Genomic DNA, 19,722 nt, shown 5'->3' with positions numbered 1-19,722 from the left:
CCAGCAGTGCTATCATTATCCACACTGATCTGGCCCTGTGTGTTTGTTATCCACAGTTCAAAGAGCTACAAGATTTGAAATACGATTTAATTACTGAAGAATGTGATTAACTCTTCCAAATGGCTCTTACATATACACATAATATTTGTATAAACAATGTTTAGCCTTTTCCATTGAACTATAAACAGTTTTGAATTTTATTGCTCATACATTAGTCAATTTTTTTCCCTCCTGTCTTATCCTCTGTTTATTGAACTAGTCATCAAGAACATAGCTTCAAGTGAATATTTAAATCTTTCAGAACTGGATAGAAACCAGTTCCCACAACCAGTCAGGGAACTGATTATATATAATACATCTTTCAGGCATAAAACATATACAGTTGTGATTAGACGTTTGAATACACTTATTATTGCCATAAATTTCATGGTAATTTGGGGGTTTTAATGATTTCTTTGACCTGTTCTGATGATTGACCACAACTGGCAGTTTCTCTTTTGCCAACATAAAAAGAATTTGTTTGACAGCACTCAATGGATTGATCAATACCCAGAACAACGGGAAGGTCTAGGGGACAAAGTGAAGATCTAAGAAGGAGAATTGTAGATGTACACAAGCTGGGAGGGTCTCTCGGAGCTATTTCTAAACAACTCCAAGACAATCAGTTCAAACAACTGTACAGCAGCAGAAATACAAGTTATTCAAATGAGTCACCACTTTTCCAAGAAGACTTCAACTCTTCTTTGTTAGGATGTTCAAAAACAACCCAGGACGCACCAAGGCAATGTCAAGCCGGGCATGACCTTAGAACTGCTGCATCACTGTCCACAGTGAAACAAGTTTGGACTGAGAGGGTGTCATTCAAGAAACAAGCCCCTGCTCTAAAATCAACACCTTTAAGCTTAACTGAAATTTGCAGCCGCCCACTTTGAGAAGCCAAATGCCTTCTGGAGAAAGATTTTATGGCCAGAAAAGAAAAAGATCGATGTCACTGCTGGAGCAGCAGTCGTGTGCTGTTGTGAAGGAAGACCCAAGTTGCAGACAATGGTGGTGATGCGAGTGAGTTTATTTACAGTGAGTGACAATAAACAGAAGTGAGGACAAAACTAAGTCAAACTGGGGAAAACTAGGGAACAAACCTGAAATCATACAAACACGGGAAAACGGCACAGAGAGACACTGAGATACACAGACGAAGCGACGATCAGCACAGGTATACACACACTATAAATACACATGGAAGGGAATGAGGAATGGCCAAAACAGGAGGAAGACACAGCTGATCCTAATTGACATCACGAGACACAGATTTTCAAAGTAAAACAGGAAAATTACACAGACCGCGAACAGAGGAAACGCACGGGCAGGAATGACCCAACACTAAACAGGGGGGAGCGCAAAACCTAACTAGGAAAAGCTTAACAGAAAACAACCAGAACACAAGCTAATATTTATTAATACAAAAACCCTGAGTCACAGACTCAGGACCATGACAATCGAGGTGTTTGGCTAAATTGACAGGAAGTATGTTTGGATAAGTAAAGGTGAAGCTTTCAAATGTAAGAGCAATGTACCAGCTGTCAAGCATGGTGGTGGTAGCATCATGCTCTGGGGCTGTTTACAGTGATACTGGTACATTGCCGAAAGTGGATAAAATAATTTTAAAAAGGGGATTACCTGCAAATTCTTCAAATTCACCTCAAATCAGCAGCTAAATGGTTGAAACTTGGACACAACTGGGTGTTCCAACAGGACAATGATTCCAGTCATACATGAAAACCAGGCTAACATTAAGTTTCTGGAATGGCCATCCCAAAACCCCAACCTCATGTTGAAGATGTGTGTGCTAGGCTTAAAACTCTGGTCATGCCATAAAACCAACCAATTTAAATTAACTCTACTAATCCTGTTAGGAAGAGTCGTCAACTTGTGGCTTGTTGATGGCTAACAAAAGCATCTGGTCGAGGTGCAGCTAGCAAAATCACATTTAACCAAATATTAGTGGGAGTCTATGTGTATATTTGAGCTTGTATGTATATATTTGACCCTGTGCAAACATCAAAATGAACCTATGTGAATTACAGAAAATCCAAAATAAACTGAAACTTACGCACTCTGTTCTTTTTAAAGCCATATAAGATACTGTTTTTGTTTCCATCCTGAAAAAAGCAATTGTTCAAAGAAATCAATAAAAATATTAAAAGTTAAAAAAGAAGTGCTGTGACCCCTATGACCATGATAAACACAACGGTATGCCCAGATCTCAGTGTCATTTCCATTAGCCTGATATTCCATTGATCCTGTAGTTTATCTTTCTCCTGAAGTCTGGATGTGTTTCTGTGAAAGCCTCCTGCTTCTCAGCACAACTTTAATCAGGCAGCAAAACATAAAAAATGTCAGAGGAAGAGGAAACTGGCAAACGCTTTCTCTGCATGGACCTGTTTCATTTATGCACGGTCCATCTGATAAATCTGTGTCCATGCATCGAAAGTGTTCCAGATGAAAAGTGGGAAACAGGCAGTTTGACAGTGTTGTGAAAACATCGGGTTTGCTGACTGAACTGTTATTTTTCATTGATCATATTGAAGGTCATGTAAAACAATATAAAAGCAGAATGTGGTATTATGACAGCGCTTATAAATTCAATTTAAAAGCATAATTTAACAAATACACTGGTCCATAATGGAACACTTAAACCTCATGCTGTCATGTTAGTCCTACTGGCATGAAGATTTTTTAAAAGAAATCACGTACAGCATATAAAACGAATGCTTCAAAGGCTGTAATGTTTTAAAATGAATGAGCCCCTTTTGTTTTTGATCCTTAGTTTGCTCACTTTGAATATCCTATTCAGCTAAATCATCCTGAGACTTGGCATTATTATTTCAGTATATTTAGCATTATAGATAATTAATGTAGAGTGCAGCTCCCATACTGGTTTGAAGACTGTGACCCACATTTTCCTTTGAGTTGTAACTGAGAGATGACTTTATCACTTAAAATATAGGGCAGGAATCGTACATACATTGGGGTAACAGCAGATATCATCCTAACATCATAGTCCTATAAAATCTTCTTGATCTTAACAAGCCTTGAACTACTTGGCAGGTATGAAAAGTGGGATTATTAATGACCAAGTTATATATATATATGTTTTGAGCTTTTGTGATAGTTTTAATCATAAACAATAAATTTGTCGTGTAACTTCTCCAAAAACCTTTCACAGTTTTGGCCAGGTTAAACGTAAAGTTGCGTGGTCTAATTTATGAAATTATAGCCTTTGAGTTTATTGTAATTTTTCACTTTTAATCACTGCATTGTGATGTTTTCTGTGAAGACTCACAGATGTCCCGGAGTACATGCAGTTTAGCAGCCAAACAATCTAAACAGACAGGCAAACCATGGACCAATATGCTGCTTTCAGGGACATTTGGACAGTGTTTACAGCCCAGTTACCCAAATACTGGCTCCATTGTCATGATCTGTGTGGGGATGAACAGCTGGTAGATTTCAGATGCAGGGGCAGTTTGGGGCAACACATCTCCTTTTCTAAACAAGCAAATGTGGCATAAACACCTTTTTGCATGATGAACATCATAAATCCATTTGATCATTATAGAATATCTATCACAGATAAAGGAACCAATGGAGCCATTAAGAAAAAGAGCTTCAAAAACATAAAATGACTTTCAGGGTTTAATATGCTGTTCAGTTAAACTGCCCAGAGACTTGTCATTATTATTTCAGTATATTGAACATTATAGATTATTAATGCAGCTCCCATATTGGTGTGACAGGACTGACCCATATTTCTAATTATGTTATGACTTAGTGATGATGTTATCACATTCACTACAGGGCAGCAGTTTACAGTCAGCTTCATATAGTTTTCACACTTTGATTAGTCCATAAGGTCAGAAATAAATTAAGGTAATCACAGTTTTATTATCCTGTTCCCTTAATTTATTCATGCATATTTTAAAATTTAATCTCCAGCTGTCTTTGTCTTGTCACTGTCTTGACCTATTTTCCTGCTGTAAGAAAAAAAGGGAAAGTTGGAAGTGTGAAGGTTGCCTTAAACTTGTTTATTTATTTAACTTTGGCGTTGTGAGCGAGCCGTCCTGAACTTAATTATGTTTCTGTTTTATATGAATTCTGTGCTTGTTTCAGTGCACAGATGCAAAGTAGAGGTGCACATATTTATAACAGAAAATAATTTGAAGATTTATGCCTCTTGTTTTTGGTTCTTATGGTTAAATTGCATTGCATTAACAGTGATGATGAGTGAACCATTCAGATGCCTTAAACCTTTTGCCAAATCTTCTCTCAGAAACCTTGGGATGACTTTTGGTTCAATTCTGACCTTGGATGCTCACATTAAATCTCTGGTTCACTCTTGCTTTTATCAAATAGGACTTATTGCAAAGTCCAGGTCCACTGTGTCAATATCTGAATTGTAGATTGCTATTCATGTCTTTAGTTCATCACCTTTGGATTTTTAATTTTTTTTATAAATGTGCTTAAATCTCTTTCAACTTTTTAAAACATTTTATCTGTATGTTTTTAGCATTTTAGTTTTTAAATTTAGCTTGAAAGATGCCCTATAAGTAAAAATTTTAGTTACTTTTAAGTTTAATGCATAATCTGCATCATAGTGCAATCAAATGTTCACTAACCCACACTTGAAGCCGAGAACCTCCAATCATCTACAATTGTTGCAAAACTAAAGCATTTGGGACTTCCTGAAAGCTCCAGCGATTCCAGTTTTGCAAACAGGAACCAAAGATTATAATGTAAAACAATACTGCCAAATGGTCTGCTTACCAGCTGGAAATGTCTATTCTATTACCGGATAAAAACGATCTCATCCACAGTTCTGCGAGGAAGCAGTGTCAGTACTTTGTGTTTCACAAGACACGAATACAAACTTCTTTGGATAGGATGATTTGAGTGATTCTTTGGAGATGAGAAGAATTTGATTAATCCCACTTGTCTCTGAAACTTTTGACTTTCTAAACTTTCTAGAATTTGAAGCACAAACAGATACACAAAGCTGATTTGCAGCACTCACAAACTTCAGCTGGTGATTTAAACTCAGAAGCACAATTTGTTCAGAATTTGTTTCTACTCTTTGGCTCCACTTCTAACATGGGCGATCGTGGCTCAAGAGTTGGGAGTTCGCCTTGTAATCGGAAGGTTGCCGGTTCGAGCCCCGGCTTGGACAGTCTTGGTCGTTGTGTCTTTGGGCAAGACACTTCACCCGTTGTCTACTGGTGGTGGTCAGAGGGCCCGGTGGCGCCAGTGTCCGGCAGCCTCGCCTCTGTCAGTGCGCCCCAGGGTGGCTGTGGCTACAATGTAGCTTGCCATCACCAGTGTGTGAATGTGTGCGTGAATGGGTGGATGACTGGATATGTAAAGCGCTTTGGGGTCCTTAGGGACTAGTAAAGCGCTATATAAATACAGGCCATTTACCATTTACATAGACAACAGGGAAAGTGGTGCATAAAAGAAACAATCGGAGGTGCTCTGTTGGTATTTGAGTCCAGATGTTATTTTTCCTTCTTCCAAATATATGATTACGTTCAATCATAAAACCCATTAAATTCCAGGACATGTTTCATGTTTTGACCATTTTTTATCTTAAGTTTCTTCAAATCTATCATTTTAATTCTTCTTACAGCAGTATGAGGAAAACAGAACGGCTTTATAAAAGCAGGTCAGGAAAAAAAGACAACAGGAGAGAAGAAAACCACAGAGACACTAGGGTCTGTGTAGTTCAGAAATTATTAATCAAGCATAGCATTAGTTCAGGCAGTTCATGAAGTTAAGCTCAGCTGCAGTCCCAGGAGATCAGCTCATCTCAGTGCCAGCCTACATTAGGTGATGGTTTGGCTCATAAAATTCTACATATCCATTTGTGAAGTCTTATTTAGAGCACCGTATTTGAGTTGCTTTACATTGCCCATAGTTGCTTTGCTTTGCAAATCGCCTCTGCCACAGTTCCTCCTTTTCATGTAGCGACTGCATTAATTCATTTAATCTCTGATGTCACTGATGTTCTATTCCATGCTGGGGGTTTTGTTTCTGCTCTGCCCTTCAATTTCACCTCAGATAAAAACATCAGTCTCCTTTCTGGATAATTTTTGAAAACATGTCTTTTTTTGTAATGCTTCCTCTTCTTTTCTGTGCAGGTACTGGTCTGATCTGGATGGATGATGTTGCATGCGCAGGGACAGAAGACAGTATTCACCAGTGTAAGTTTTCCGGTTGGGGCAAAACCAACTGTGGCCACGTCGAGGACGCTGGTGTGACCTGCACCGTCTGAACTTTCAGGATCCCAACACTGCTGCAGCTGCCAAGTATCACCCAAACGCTGCCTTAAACTTCAAGTGCTGAAAGCCCTGCCGTGTGCAGCAAGAGTGTCATATTAGTAGTATGCTGCCTACTTACCTATAAAAAAAAAGTGCCAACTCACCTGATGCATGAACTTAACCTGCAGCTTGGTTAGAAGTTCATGACTAAACATATCTATATGAGCCACGGGATTGAATCACAGTGCAGCTTTTGCCAACATAAAAGTTATGTTTTCATTAACTCTACAGTATGAGCTGAAGGATGATCACATGACAGGATGCTTCATGAGGCTGAACTAAAGGGCAAAGGTCAGCATTAACAGGAATGGAGGCTCACCACGGACCAGGTTTGCTGCTTTGACACCCACGAGAGGATTGCCGGATCTGACAACTTCATCTACATTTCCACTTACTAAAGCGCTGAAAAGGCATGCAATGGAACTGACAGGACAGTCTCTGGAGAACTGGTTTTCATATGCAGGCAGCTGCTCTTCACAGTATTATTTAGCAATGGCTTTTGCTCAGTATACCACAGTGTTGCCTTATTACACGTTACAGCAATGCCCAAGTAGGTAACTGTTTGGTGGTTTGCAAACCAGGCGATGCCACATAATCAAACTAATTGAACTTTTTCGTTATTTTTTTTTTGTCTTTTATTTGAATGCAAACTAAAGTACTGTTTATATTCACCATTTCTCAACAAAGCATGCTTTTCTTTCAGATCTGTTTATACTATTCCATTTGTAAAACAGCTGCAAAACGAAATTTTGAATTATTCTAAATGAAGTTTTGTTTACAGCATCCTGTAGATACCCCTCTTTCTGCACTTAGGGTCCAGTAAACGGTCAGAAGTGCTCGTCACATAGTCAAAAAGTCTCTCCACTTTCACGCTTTTCCAGTGTATAGTTATTGAGGTGGAGTTTAAGGCTTAAACTTTTTTATATTTCTGTCACTTTTTATAGTCCTTAGTGATTAAAGCTCTATCAGGTACTAATAGTGATTTTTTTTTTTTTTAAAGCTTGAGCAATCTATCAAATCTGCATTCTGGCAAAGATTTTTAGCTGATTCTTTGAGCTTAAGTATTCTTTTTAGCATCAGCATCATTTCCAGTTGCATGGTGGTAGCTATTTTTATCCAAAAAGCCCAACAAATGTTAAACCTAACAACAAAGAGTAAAACATAAATCAAATAAAACATTTCACAGCTACAAAGTCCTAAAATATTTCCTTCAGGAGTTTGTGAATACCAAAAAAAAACAATCAACACACAATTTGGATGCTGGACGTTTACTCATCAGCTGAATGTTGCTCAGTAGTCGTTTATGTAGCAAACAAATACACAATTTTGAAAGCCAATAATATACAAGCAGGGTCTGTTTTTGAAATGCACAAAGTGCCAAAAAATGTGTTTGTTTCTTTCATGTGTGCATCCTTTAAACTGCAAATCACCAACCTGTGCTTACCGTGGGCTTCTATATTTATGCAAAAATTATAATAATGTCATTAAATAACAAGTTCTGGAAAGAGTTAACAGTCACCCCTGTTGACAGATGAAGTGATGATGAAGAAGAACAGATGAGTATAAACAGATGGATGCATGGAGGCCTGCCCTGTATGATTTATAACTGTGGGTCTGTCAGTGTTTACTGCCAAAAAAATTGGCTTGTTTCAGCAATAACATGCATACACACAATCTCACTCACATCAAAACATCAGACCAACTACAATGGACCTTTCTCCCACATTTTACCTCACTCTCAGTGGAATTTCAGCTTCACGGCTGCTTTCAAATCCAAAAACTTTGTACCTCCCAGGTTTCCTCGTCATTGCTTCGGCGCCAGCAGAAGACATGGAGCGGCAAGCTGGAAAAGAATACACGCAGAAACCTGAACACACCCATGTTTTATATTTGAAGTTTGGAAAGTTTTTTTATCCACCTTAAAAATCTGGCAATCTCACAAACCTCAAAAGACTGAAGTTAAATTCTCTCCAGCCTTAAAATCTGTGAGCTGTCTTAGATTTGTCCCACTTACTTTTTATGAAAATCAATCTGCAAACTTGGTGTCTGGATCCAAGAGAGCAGAGGAAAAAATATTTTGGAGATGAACTTGACTTTGTTCTGCTGCGGCCAAAAATGGTTTTCTCTGCCCCATGTCTAAGTGCCTTGGTGTTTGTCGAGGTTTTTGCTTTAAACCGCAATCCTGCCACAGCAAAACAGAAATGACGAACAAAAAGAGGGAGTCTCGGGAAAGAGAAAATGAGGTGATAAACCAGATTCAGCAAACTGATGTAAGTGAGAATGGTTGATGTGTTTTTCTTGTATTTTCTGCAAGTATTGACAGGGTGACTCAGGACTCGTGCATAATCAGGTTATATCAGTGTCCTTTGGCTAGCTGATCACATTAAATCATCACATGTGACATCTGCATTACATTACATACCTCCATCGTGTCTAGTGAAAGGCAATGAAAACTCTGGGCTGCTGGGCTTTTCTTTCATAATCACTTTAATATATGCAACAACATCTGTATTGTTGCTCATTCTATTTAATGATATAAAACATATTAGAGGTCAAATAGTTTGTCAGCTAATCAGTACATTAACAAAAACTCTTCACATTATCTTCTTAAACTTTCTGTGTGACAGGATTTTGTATTTTTTTAATATTTTATAGAAGAAACAACAAAATAATCATTAGATAAATCACTAATGCCAATAAATGTTTCAACAATACAGTGTTCAGACCAAAGTTTTGCCACAAATACAGTTACAACCAATAACTGACATCTTCTTTTGTTGTTGTTGTTTTTCTACATTAAAGCAAAGGTAAATCTTTCAGCTGCAGGTGTGTACAAGCAGCAGTAAGTTTGTACCGCACACAGGCTTTTACTGCCAAGCATGATGGGGTTTTTTTATTTTACCTGTTCTTAAAATATTTGAAATATTGTATTTGCATCACTTTGCATCTTTGACTTTCTATTTACTCTGCATAAAATCAAAATTTGCATAAGTTTAATCTGGAAAGTAGACCATTAGATTGTATATAAAAGTGAGCATTGTGGCCAGTGGCATTACTGTTTTGGTCTTTTTGAAACTAGCCATGAAAAGCATGGGAGGATCTGTCTGAGAAACTCAATGCTGAAGAAAGAAGCCAGCCAACCAAAGGCAGGCCCTGCTTTACTATTTTATTCTCAATGAAACTACAATTTAGAAATTAAAGATTGTGCTATATTTAAAAAATACCTGGTAAAAAGTGTTCACTGAGGTTAAAGATCTGCAAATAGGCTTGTAGGCTTATATTTCCACCCGCTGCTGGCCATTAAAAAGAATGCAGGTTTAAGACTTTCACTTTTTCAGGCTATGTCACTGAATCCAGTTTTTGATTGCAGCCCTAAGCCACACCCACACAAACACTGCCTGCATCGATATCATATAATGGAGTTGTTTTTTTTTTTATTGTAGAAATCTCCATAAATAGTTATGCGTTAAAGAGTAAACCCCTGGCTGGATTTTACAGCAGATTATTTCATTCTCATTCAAATTCTTCTTAGACAGGCAGAAGGATATGTGGAAATTCTTTTTGGAGCACAGAAAGCGATAAAGCAAAATGTGATTGTGTGGCGGCCAGGCCTCTGAGTTTCTCTCATTTATCTTCTAGAGGCGTCAGATTCAGCACTTTGGCTGCAGAGTTATTACTTCCTTTGTAAAACAACAGCCAGAAATAACACCCTCGACTCCTTCCATATTTTTTCTATCTGTTTGTTTGTCATCTCCTTTTAAAAAAACGATACGTTAAGTTAACCATAAAAACAAGCAAAAGCAGGTTGAATTTTTTTTTTGTAAATCATTTTGTACTGGCATTAGTTTTTTAGAAAATAAAGGGCGGTTTGTAGCATACTACAGTATTTATACATGTTTTGTTATTTGTAATTTTAATATGTTTCTTTAATTAAAGTTACAGTATATCATAACATCCAAGTGGCAGTTTCTTCAGTTTTTGTTTCCAGCTCAAATTTTGTGCCATTTCATTTCCAACTTAACAAACAGGAAGTAAAGGGACAAAAAATTGCGATTTTTTTTTTTTAAACTGGGTGAATGTAAGACTGAATTGGGAAAAAAAGCATGTTGATTTGTTCAGATCATATTCTCTGTATTTTTCATCAGACTTAATTTCTTTGGACATTTCTAAATAAAAAGAGCTGCAGATTGGTGACAAAATAAATACAAAAAAACACTGAACCCCATATAGTGAAAGGATCTGATTGTTCTATTATGCATTAGGGGCCATTGTGCTGCTTTTTCTTTGGTTCAAAAAGCTTGAAAATCACAAATGTAGGTATGTTGTGAGAGGAAGGTAGGATGCCCAGACATGCCAGAGAAAACTTGGATGAGTGGCAAAGGTGAAAGGACACCCACGCTTTCTTTGTACCCGAAAAACTGAACATACTGGTGAACAACAGCATCATATACTTTAGTTCAAGGGAATCAAACCGTGGGTGTTTATATAAGTCCTACAAATGATGAGAGTATTTGAGAGCACTTTTTAAAAACAGGTTGAGGCCTTCCAAAAACAGCAACTGCAGAGAAAAGCTTAAATTTACCTCAGATGAATCTAATCTGCTGGTGAATACATTGCAGGCTAATCATATACTATTACCTTATGGGTACAATTTATCAGGCAGAAAATGTAAACCAGTGTCTTCTACTGTGGGCTTTCTTTTCTTGGTTCTGTTTATTTTGACTCAGTTCAAGGTAACTGGCTGAGCTGCAGTGTGTTAGACATCAGCAGAGCAAAACTGTTGTGCTGTGATTAACTGGCTAGTTAGCGACTCCTCTGATCTCAGAGTACAAAAACACCCTCATGTCATTACTCAGAAATACCCTTGGAAGTGACCACATACTGCAACCATCTTGTAATGTTTTCTCATTTTCATTCAATTACATTTAACAGCAAAAAAAACCTGTCCTTGTGGATTGTAATGTCTTGGCTGTGTTCTGTGTATCTTTTATAACACTGTGCTGCTCGTAACAGATAGAAGAGCTTAGGAATTAAAAAAAGGATTTCACCTGAAAACTCAGAGCTTTTTACTTTGTGTACTGTTTATATGTGCCACTAAAATGCTGCATATGTACTGCTGAAATAATAAAATGTAGATTTGTTTAAACAGGTGAACTTCATTATTTCTGCAGATTTGTGGAGGGGAATTGGAAGCAGGAAATCTCTGCACGTCAGCAGGTGAAAAGAAAAGAGAGGGAGGAAGTTAAGATGGACGTGTGTGTGTGTGTGTGTGTGTGTGTGTGTGTGTGTGTGTGTGTGTGTGTGTGTGTGTGTGTGTGTGTGTGTGTGTGTGTGTGTGTGTGTGTCACAGAAATCAGACAGCTGAGGCATGTGGAGGTGTACAGCACATGGGTGTTTTCACTGACAGCTTCTAGCAGTAATCACGTGTATGATTGTTTCCAAATGCGAAACGAATGTAAAAGTGACTGGATGAAAAATCTGAACTACCATAGATGGACACGAGACTTTGACAGTGAATTCTTTCAGGAGGTTGGAGCGTTCATGGATTGTTGTAAGCAGTTTGTGCCGTTAACACAAGGGACACTTCCTAGTCACAGTAACAATCCATGCCAGAACCATAGACTGTATATAAAACATGAATGTAGCTTTGGAGTTTGGAAAGTGAAGCCAATAATTCAGCTTTCATTATTCCTGATGGCCATGAGGAGGGGACTCGTTTGGTTTCGAAAATAATTCTTCTTCTATGGAAGTCTGGAAAACAAAGACTTTGATCCACAACCTCAGGAAACACTTTGCTGATGAATTTGTGGCCAGAGTCACTAGTTTCAAGTCTTGTTTAATACAATGTGACTTTCATTGTATAAATTATGTTCTCCTTTGTGTAACTGACAGCTTGCAAGCCTTTCAGTGTGTGCCTCAATTTAACAGTGAAATCCTCACTCACTTGTCACATGCCAGATTCAACATGTCAAGACTGTGACGGCAAAACTGCACAGCAATCTATGGCATAATGTTGCTTTCTAAAGATATGACCAGTGTTTTGTTTTGGGGTTTTTTATATATATATATATATATATTTTTCTCATTGTTTTTTCTCAATTACAATACATGAGATTATTTTCTTGTTCATCCCATAAGAGCACTCAGTTTCATAACAAGAAACCGAGGGTTCTTCATGTCTGGTTCAGACATGAAATTAACCAAAACATTGGTCCAACTCATGCATTTGCCACAACAAAGAAGGCAGATGTTGTAAATTCTCCTCAGCATCAACTCCACATGCCATCCTCCCTATTCTTCATCTCATTACTTGGCATATATAATCTCTGGTTATACTGTGGCTTGTTTGGGCAGGAGACAGAGTGAACTATAAAGTGTTTTATACAAGCTGAGGAGTGGAGTTAAACTGGAAGGCAGTCTCTGCATGTTTGCAGTATGGAAACAATTCTTTCATGAGTTGCAATTCTGTTTGATTCCAGATGAAAAAAGCCACAGGGAGAGAAAGACGCATATGAGTCTTGACTCATAAATCCTGGATGATGCTGCACTTGAAGTGCCATCCTAACCCATCCAAAAACACTACATTTAGCAAAATATATTCTGTGCATTTCTTTTTCTAAGCAATAATGATTCTGAACAAGCAGGATAGAAATTCTTCTAGTTATATTCAAGGATCCACATACTTTTTTATGATCTTGTGCATGAAAGTCCTGAATCCTTTCAGACTTCATCTAATCACATGGCAGCCACTTGATGCATTTTAGACATTTGGTCAAGACGACCTGCTGAGGTTCAAATTTAGCATTGGAGTTGGGAAGAAAAGTGAGTTAAGTAACTTTAAACTTTGCATAGTTGTTGGTGTAAGACAGGCTGGTCTGAGTATTTCAGAAACTGTTGATCTGCTAGGATTTTCTCACACAACCATCTCTGGGGATTAAAAAGAGGAACATTTGCAGTGAGCAGCAGTCCTTTGAGTAAAAATACCTTGTTGACGTCAGAGGTCAGAGGAGAATGGCGAGACTGCTTCAAGATAATAGGAAGGTAGCAATAACTCAAATAACCACACATATCAACCAAGGTGTGTAGAAAGGCATCTCTGAATGAATAACACATTGAATCCTGAAGCAGATGGTCTACAACAGCAGAAGACTACATTCGGTCCCACTCCTGTCAACTAAGACAGCACAGGCTCACCAAAAATGGAAATTAGAAGACTGGAAAAACAATGTGAGCAAGATTCAGAAGGTAGGGTCAGAATTTTGCATAAAAAACACGAAAGTGTGTCTCCGTCATGCCTTCTTCAGACAGTTTTGTTATACTATTGGATGTAAATTAGTTTAGGTGAATGGAATGTTTCTAAAGGACCCCTAAAGGACTCCCTAAGGACCCCAAAGCGCTTTACATATCCAGTCATCCACCCATTCACACACACATTCACACACATTCACACAATATTTATTTTTTTTAAATCACAACTTATTATCATCCTGCTTTAAGTCTAATCTCTGTACTCAAATAATTACACTAAGTCATGCAACTGTTTTGTCTATGTTTTTGACCGTGAAGCACGTTTTCTTTCTGGCTGCTTCTCTGTGGTATGACCAGAAACTAACTCATCCTTATTCTAGAAAGTGAACCACAACATGTGGCAACAGAGCCCATGAACATGAGCTCATTCCTCTTAAGGGGAATTAGCAAATGAAAAAAACAGAGATAGAAAGAGAGAAAGTCCCAGTGTTCCTCTCCACATCCATTTGTCTTTGGACTACATTCCTGCTCCTCTTCCTCATAATGAAATGGTTATCCCTGCAAACAATGGGAAGACTGAGCTGCAGGAGCATCTGCAGCATATGAAGTGGGAGATGAAACAAAAATTGGCTCACAAGGTCGAGGTCAACTTCAGCATCACCACTGAGGGCATTTTTTGAGCCAAGGTGTTGGAGAGAAAACAGGCACAAACTGAAAATGGCCCTAGTCTCTTCCTAACATGCTTTTATGTCCCACATACTTCGTGATCACCAGGCCTCAGTATGTTTTTGGGTAATACTGAGACAAACAGCTGCTTACGTGCTGAAATGTGGATGTATTATTTGAGTAAAGCATTAAAAATGAATCAGAAACACAATACATTTTGACCAATAGGCTAACAATTTAAGTAAACTCATCAGTATTTAAAATACAGCTGGAAAGGTGAACTGTTCCTACTTTAAGAGCAAGTGGAGACTTTCATAAATCAAGAGGATGAAAGGATCTGAGGGGAAACTAAAACCCTTCATTTTCATTAATTAAAGCAAAAGAAAATATTTTGATGGAGTTAGTAAATATGAAGGCAAATATGTTGCAAAATGTATTTACCATCATAGTTAAATACAAAAAGAAAGAATGTGCAGAAAAAATCTGAACTCTAAACTCACACCTATGATATGAATTTAAAAATCATATTGCACCTTCTTTTTGAGTTATTGTAACAAAAAAAGGAAAAAAAAGAAAGTCTTTTCTGTGGAAACCTCAATTTTCCCTTATTCCTTGTAATGTTGTCAGTCTCCATATGAGTCACGTTGACCACGTGCTGTGTGCTTCATGCTTTGCTCTGGAATGTCAGGTTTCAAATTGCATGTACCTGACTATTGCCTTGCCATGCCAGAGATCTAAGATTGTGTGTAAATATAAAATAAAATGACTATTATTTATTTGCAATGAAATAACATAAAACACACACCAAAGTACACACAGGACTTTTTATTAGTAGTTACAATTTAAAAAAAAATAATACTATGGCATTTCATCAATTTTCAGTTAAACAAGTTAAGAATCAACCAGTTAAGTAAGGAAATATTTGTTCTGTTTATAACAATTAGAACATGTATGATTGAACACAGAAGAAACATGCACTTTACTGCACTGCAACATAGAAAATGACCCTAAGTGTAGAAAAACATATCATTTGACAAACACTTGATGATACAAATGTGTTTGCAGTGACTGACTCAGACGAGTTTCTTCCAGAAGCCACAGGTTAACAGGTTAAAGGATATTTATCGTGTCACACAGCATGTTCTTTGGAAACTTGTTCAGCGCAGCAGTTTGAGAAAATATCACAGGCTGTCTGAGTGAGCAGAGTTTCCTTGATGTCACACCCCTCCAGAGGCAAGTGCGGTGTTGGTGGTGCATCAAGGTGTAGTGTGATGTACCAGGTTGTCAAAACTGGCTGCTGATAGGACAGAACACTGCCCTCCTGCACCAGCCCAAAGGCACTTTCCACAAGGGGCTTGTCAGGTCTTCTCAGGTTCATTGTGGTCACAAGTGGCCTGTCCTCAATATTAAATTTTGCATATGCCTCCGTTATTCTGAACAAGCAAGGATCTGGTAATTGACCCACAATGCCTCTGTAGAATCGACTCCTAAAGAAAACATCAATGTCAATAATGTAAGGAAGAAGGTTATTATACTGAACAACAACTGAAACAGTGGTGCATAAGTTAGAGACTGGGATGTATCTTTCTGAAGTTAGCCGTCTTCAGAAAGTGCAATGTTGTAAGTAAATTAATACCTATTCTGACACATGCAAAAATGAACAAATAGAACATGCATTTGTAACACAGAAAACCAAATTTTACAATTCTAATTACCATACTCCAGTCTGGGCCATCCTATTTGGTGCTGGCTTAGTGAAGATCATAGAGTTGGTAGGTCCTGGCTTCACACCCTAACCTAATTGTGTATATTTGCAGTATTAACTTGGTGTAAATTTGTTTCTGATCACCCAAACACATCTGACTAGTCAAATTAGGTGTGATAAAGCAGGGAGACAAGGAAAACATTCAAGTTGATGGGCCTTCAGGAATGAACTTAACTAATGCTTAAATGAACTGAACCCCACTGAACAGGGATTAACAACTTTACACAGCTTCCTGCCTACACTTAGGCTTTCTGGTGCCTCATTACTCGACACTAGCTTCGAAGCCTCGATACAGAACGTCACATCACTAGCTGTGAGACGAGCTGATATCCAGTTCTCTTCCATTTCCAAATATCTGTTGGTGCTCCAGACATTTTCATTCCGGTAAGTTCTAAATATGTTCATATCACTCTTTATAGCCTATTAGTTTTATTTTCGATGCGCTCTGAGGTCATAGCAAATTAGAACAAACATCCTACTGAGTGATTTTGCAGAACTACCTAATATTTATAGAGTTGCTAATTATTTGGCATTATTGCAGCAAACCAGCCAATGAAATGGATGAAACATCGTGACTGGGTTCCAGTGCTACACAAGGGACCTGCTTCAAACATACCACCATGCCAATCAGATTACTTCTTCCATGTGAGGGTGAAGAGGTGACCCTTCTGGATAAGATGGTGGTTTTCTGCGTTTAGTGAACAGTGTGGTAGTAAAACCAGGGAAAAATGAAACCTGCTCCTGTTAAATATTCTTAAGTCTTTTGCTGTATAAATAGCGGTATTTTTTCAAAAGATACAGTAAATAAAGTAATGTTAGTAGTGGGTAATATCATGTAAACACTGTCATGATTTTGTGTAAACATTTTGTCATTTGTAAACTATAAATGACATGGATTCTACACTGTTACTGATGTGATGTTCTATAAGGTGGTTTTAATAAAAATAAAAAAGAGGCAAAAATTAGTTTGTTTCTTTATTCAATTTTTGAACAGTGGTACTCAGTCAGTACATATTCAGTAAATGCAAATTATTTACACGGCAGTGCACCACAGGCATAAATCTAGACCCCTAGATAAAACATTATGGCATTATAGCAGTGACAACTCCTCCACAGTAGCAGGTGGGATTTTTCTTTTTTGAGGACGGCTCCTTTTACCTTTCATTACAGATGGTCTGTTTATGTTTTGATTGAGAGCCTTTTTTTTGGGCAGCTGAAGAGGAGAAGTCTATCTTATGGCCAACCTCTGGCTGTATCTTGGTCATATTACCCAGCAAAACCCAGTATGCAGGTTCATCTGTAACACTCCTTGTGCCACAGATCAACACTGTTGCTTCTACATTAAACAGAAGAGCAGCGACATGGCTGCAGGTCTCCGCGACTCCGGCCTTACAGGTGCAGTGGGCGGCTTCAACCTTCCCTGTGATGCTCACAGTGACCCATGGCTGCAATGCTGGTTCATTCAGTCTTTGAGAGTGCAGGACCTGAAACACACACAGACAAAGTTCATTTAAAGACAAGAACTATGAGCCAAGGCCGACACAAATGTGTTTTATCTACTTTATCATAAATGTAGATAAGTGTTTAGAAAGAACGCTGCATGTCATAGTGTAAATCTGCCTGTTCTCTGTCAGAAACCTGCCTGCAGAAAATGAACCTAAAGTATGTAATGCAAGGATGTCATGACTTTAGAGATGGAGAAAGCATAAAATGACAATCATGAATCACTTAATATGATAAGGAGATTCTGCAGGTCATTAATCAATGTATAAAATTAAAATAAAATGTATTTTTAGTGACACGAGATACAAATATGGAAGCAAGATGTATAATTAGGATTATTTATAATAAACATTAATAAATCATTGCAAATTCTTTAACCATACAGAATAACTAAATCCTTCAGGACAATGTCACATCAATGCACTGAACTCACTATGTTATCCCTCTAACAGCCTCCACATGTTCTCACTGTAATTTCCCCTCATGAATGAATTTATGCTACACTCATGTGAATGTTTGCAGGGAAATCAAACGCATTTTACTCGCAGTACTCGAGCTGACTTACCTTTGTTTGAATGACGACTTGTACGCGCTGACTCCAAGGATAAGGTACGAAATATGTCAGGCTACATTAATAGCGGTTGGTCTTCAGGGTTTCTACTCCACGGCCGTATTTCATACGGGTCCACATTTCCATCCATCCATCTTCATCCGCTTTATCCGGGGCCGGGTCGCGGGGGCAGCAGCCTAAGCAAAGAGGCCCAGACCTCCCTCTCCCCAGCCACCTCCTCCAGCTTATCCGGGGGAACACCAAGGCATTCCCAGGCCAGCCGAGAGGTATAATCTCTCCAGCGTGTCCTGGGTCTTCCCCGGGGCCTCCTCCCGGTGGAACATGCCTGGAACACCTCACCCAGGAGGCGCCCAGGGGGCATCCTTGTCAGATGCCCGAACCACCTCAGCTGGCTCCTTTCGATGTGGAGCAGCAGCTGCTCTACTCTGAGCCCCTCCCGGATGGCCGAACTTCTCACCCTATCTCTAAGGGAGAGGCCAGCCACCCTTCGGAGGAAGCTCATTTCTGCCGCTTGTATCCGCGATCTCGTTCTTTCGGTCACTACCCACAGCTCGTGGCCATAGGTGAGGGTAGGGACGTAGATCGACCGGTAAATTGAGAGCTTCGCTTTTACACTCAGCTCCCTCTTCACCACGACAGACCGGTGCAGCATCTGCATTACTGCAGCCGCAGCCCCAATCCGTCTGTCGATCTCCGGCTCCCTTCTCCCATCACTCGCGAACAAGACCCCGAGATACTTGAACTCCTCCACTTGGGGCAGGAACTCATCCCCGACCCGGAGTGGGCACTCCACCCTTTTCCGGCTGAGAACCATGGCCTCAGATTTGGAGGTGCTGATCCTCATTCCCGCTGCTTCACACTCGGCTGCGAACCGTTCCAGTGCAAGCTGGAGGCCCTCACCCGATGAAGCCAACAGAACCACATCATCTGCAAAAATCAGAGATGAGATTCTGAGGCCACCAAAGCGAAAGCCCTCCGCCACTTGGCTGCGCCTAGAAATCCTGTCCATAAAAATTATGAACAGAACCGGAGACAAAGGGCAGCCCTGGCGGAGCCCATCACCCACCGGGAACGAGTCCGACTTATTGCCGGCAATGCGAACCAAGCTCTTGCAACGGTTGTATAGGGATCGAATGGCCCGTAGCAATGGGCCAGACACCCCATACTCCCGCAACACCTCCCACAGGGCACCCCGAGGGACACGGTCGAATGCCTTCTCCAAGTCCACAAAACACATGTAGACTGGTTGGGCAAACTCCCATGCACCCTCAAGTATCCTGGAGAGGATAAAGAGCTGGTCCAGTGTTCCGCGACCAGGACGAAAACCGCATTGTTCCTCCTGTATCCAAGGTTCGACTAACGGACGAACTCTCCTTTCCAGCACCCTGGCATAGACTTTCCCAGGGAGGCTGAGGAGTGTGATCCCCCTGTAGTTGGAACACACCCTCCGGTCCCCCTTCTTAAAGATGGGGACCACCACCCCGGTCTGCCAGTCCACAGGTACTGCCCCTGATCTCCACGCAACATTGCAGAGGCGTGTCAACCAGGACAGCCCTACAATGTCCAGAGCCTTCAGGAACTCGGGGCGGACCTCATCA

The 19,722-nt window shown here is 39.5% G+C and overlaps 1 protein-coding gene across 1 annotated transcript in view; it reads left to right on the top strand.

The window, feature by feature from the left end:
• Window positions 1-11,387, top strand: part of scara5 (scavenger receptor class A, member 5 (putative)) — a 119,555-nt gene extending 108,168 nt beyond the window's left edge. Inside the window, exon 12 of the mRNA XM_080881903.1 lies at window positions 6,192-11,387. Coding sequence (XP_080738029.1) covers window positions 6,192-6,325 — 134 coding nt within the window. The 3' untranslated portion in view covers window positions 6,326-11,387. The remainder of the gene's footprint in view (window positions 1-6,191) is intronic.
• The last annotated feature ends 8,335 nt before the right edge of the window (window positions 11,388-19,722 follow it).

Source organism: Rhamphochromis sp. 'chilingali' (genome assembly GCF_963969265.1).
Source record: "Rhamphochromis sp. 'chilingali' genome assembly, chromosome: 5".
Lineage (NCBI taxonomy): Eukaryota > Metazoa > Chordata > Actinopteri > Cichliformes > Cichlidae > Rhamphochromis > Rhamphochromis sp. 'chilingali'.
This window is presented reverse-complemented; position numbering and strand designations above follow the sequence as displayed.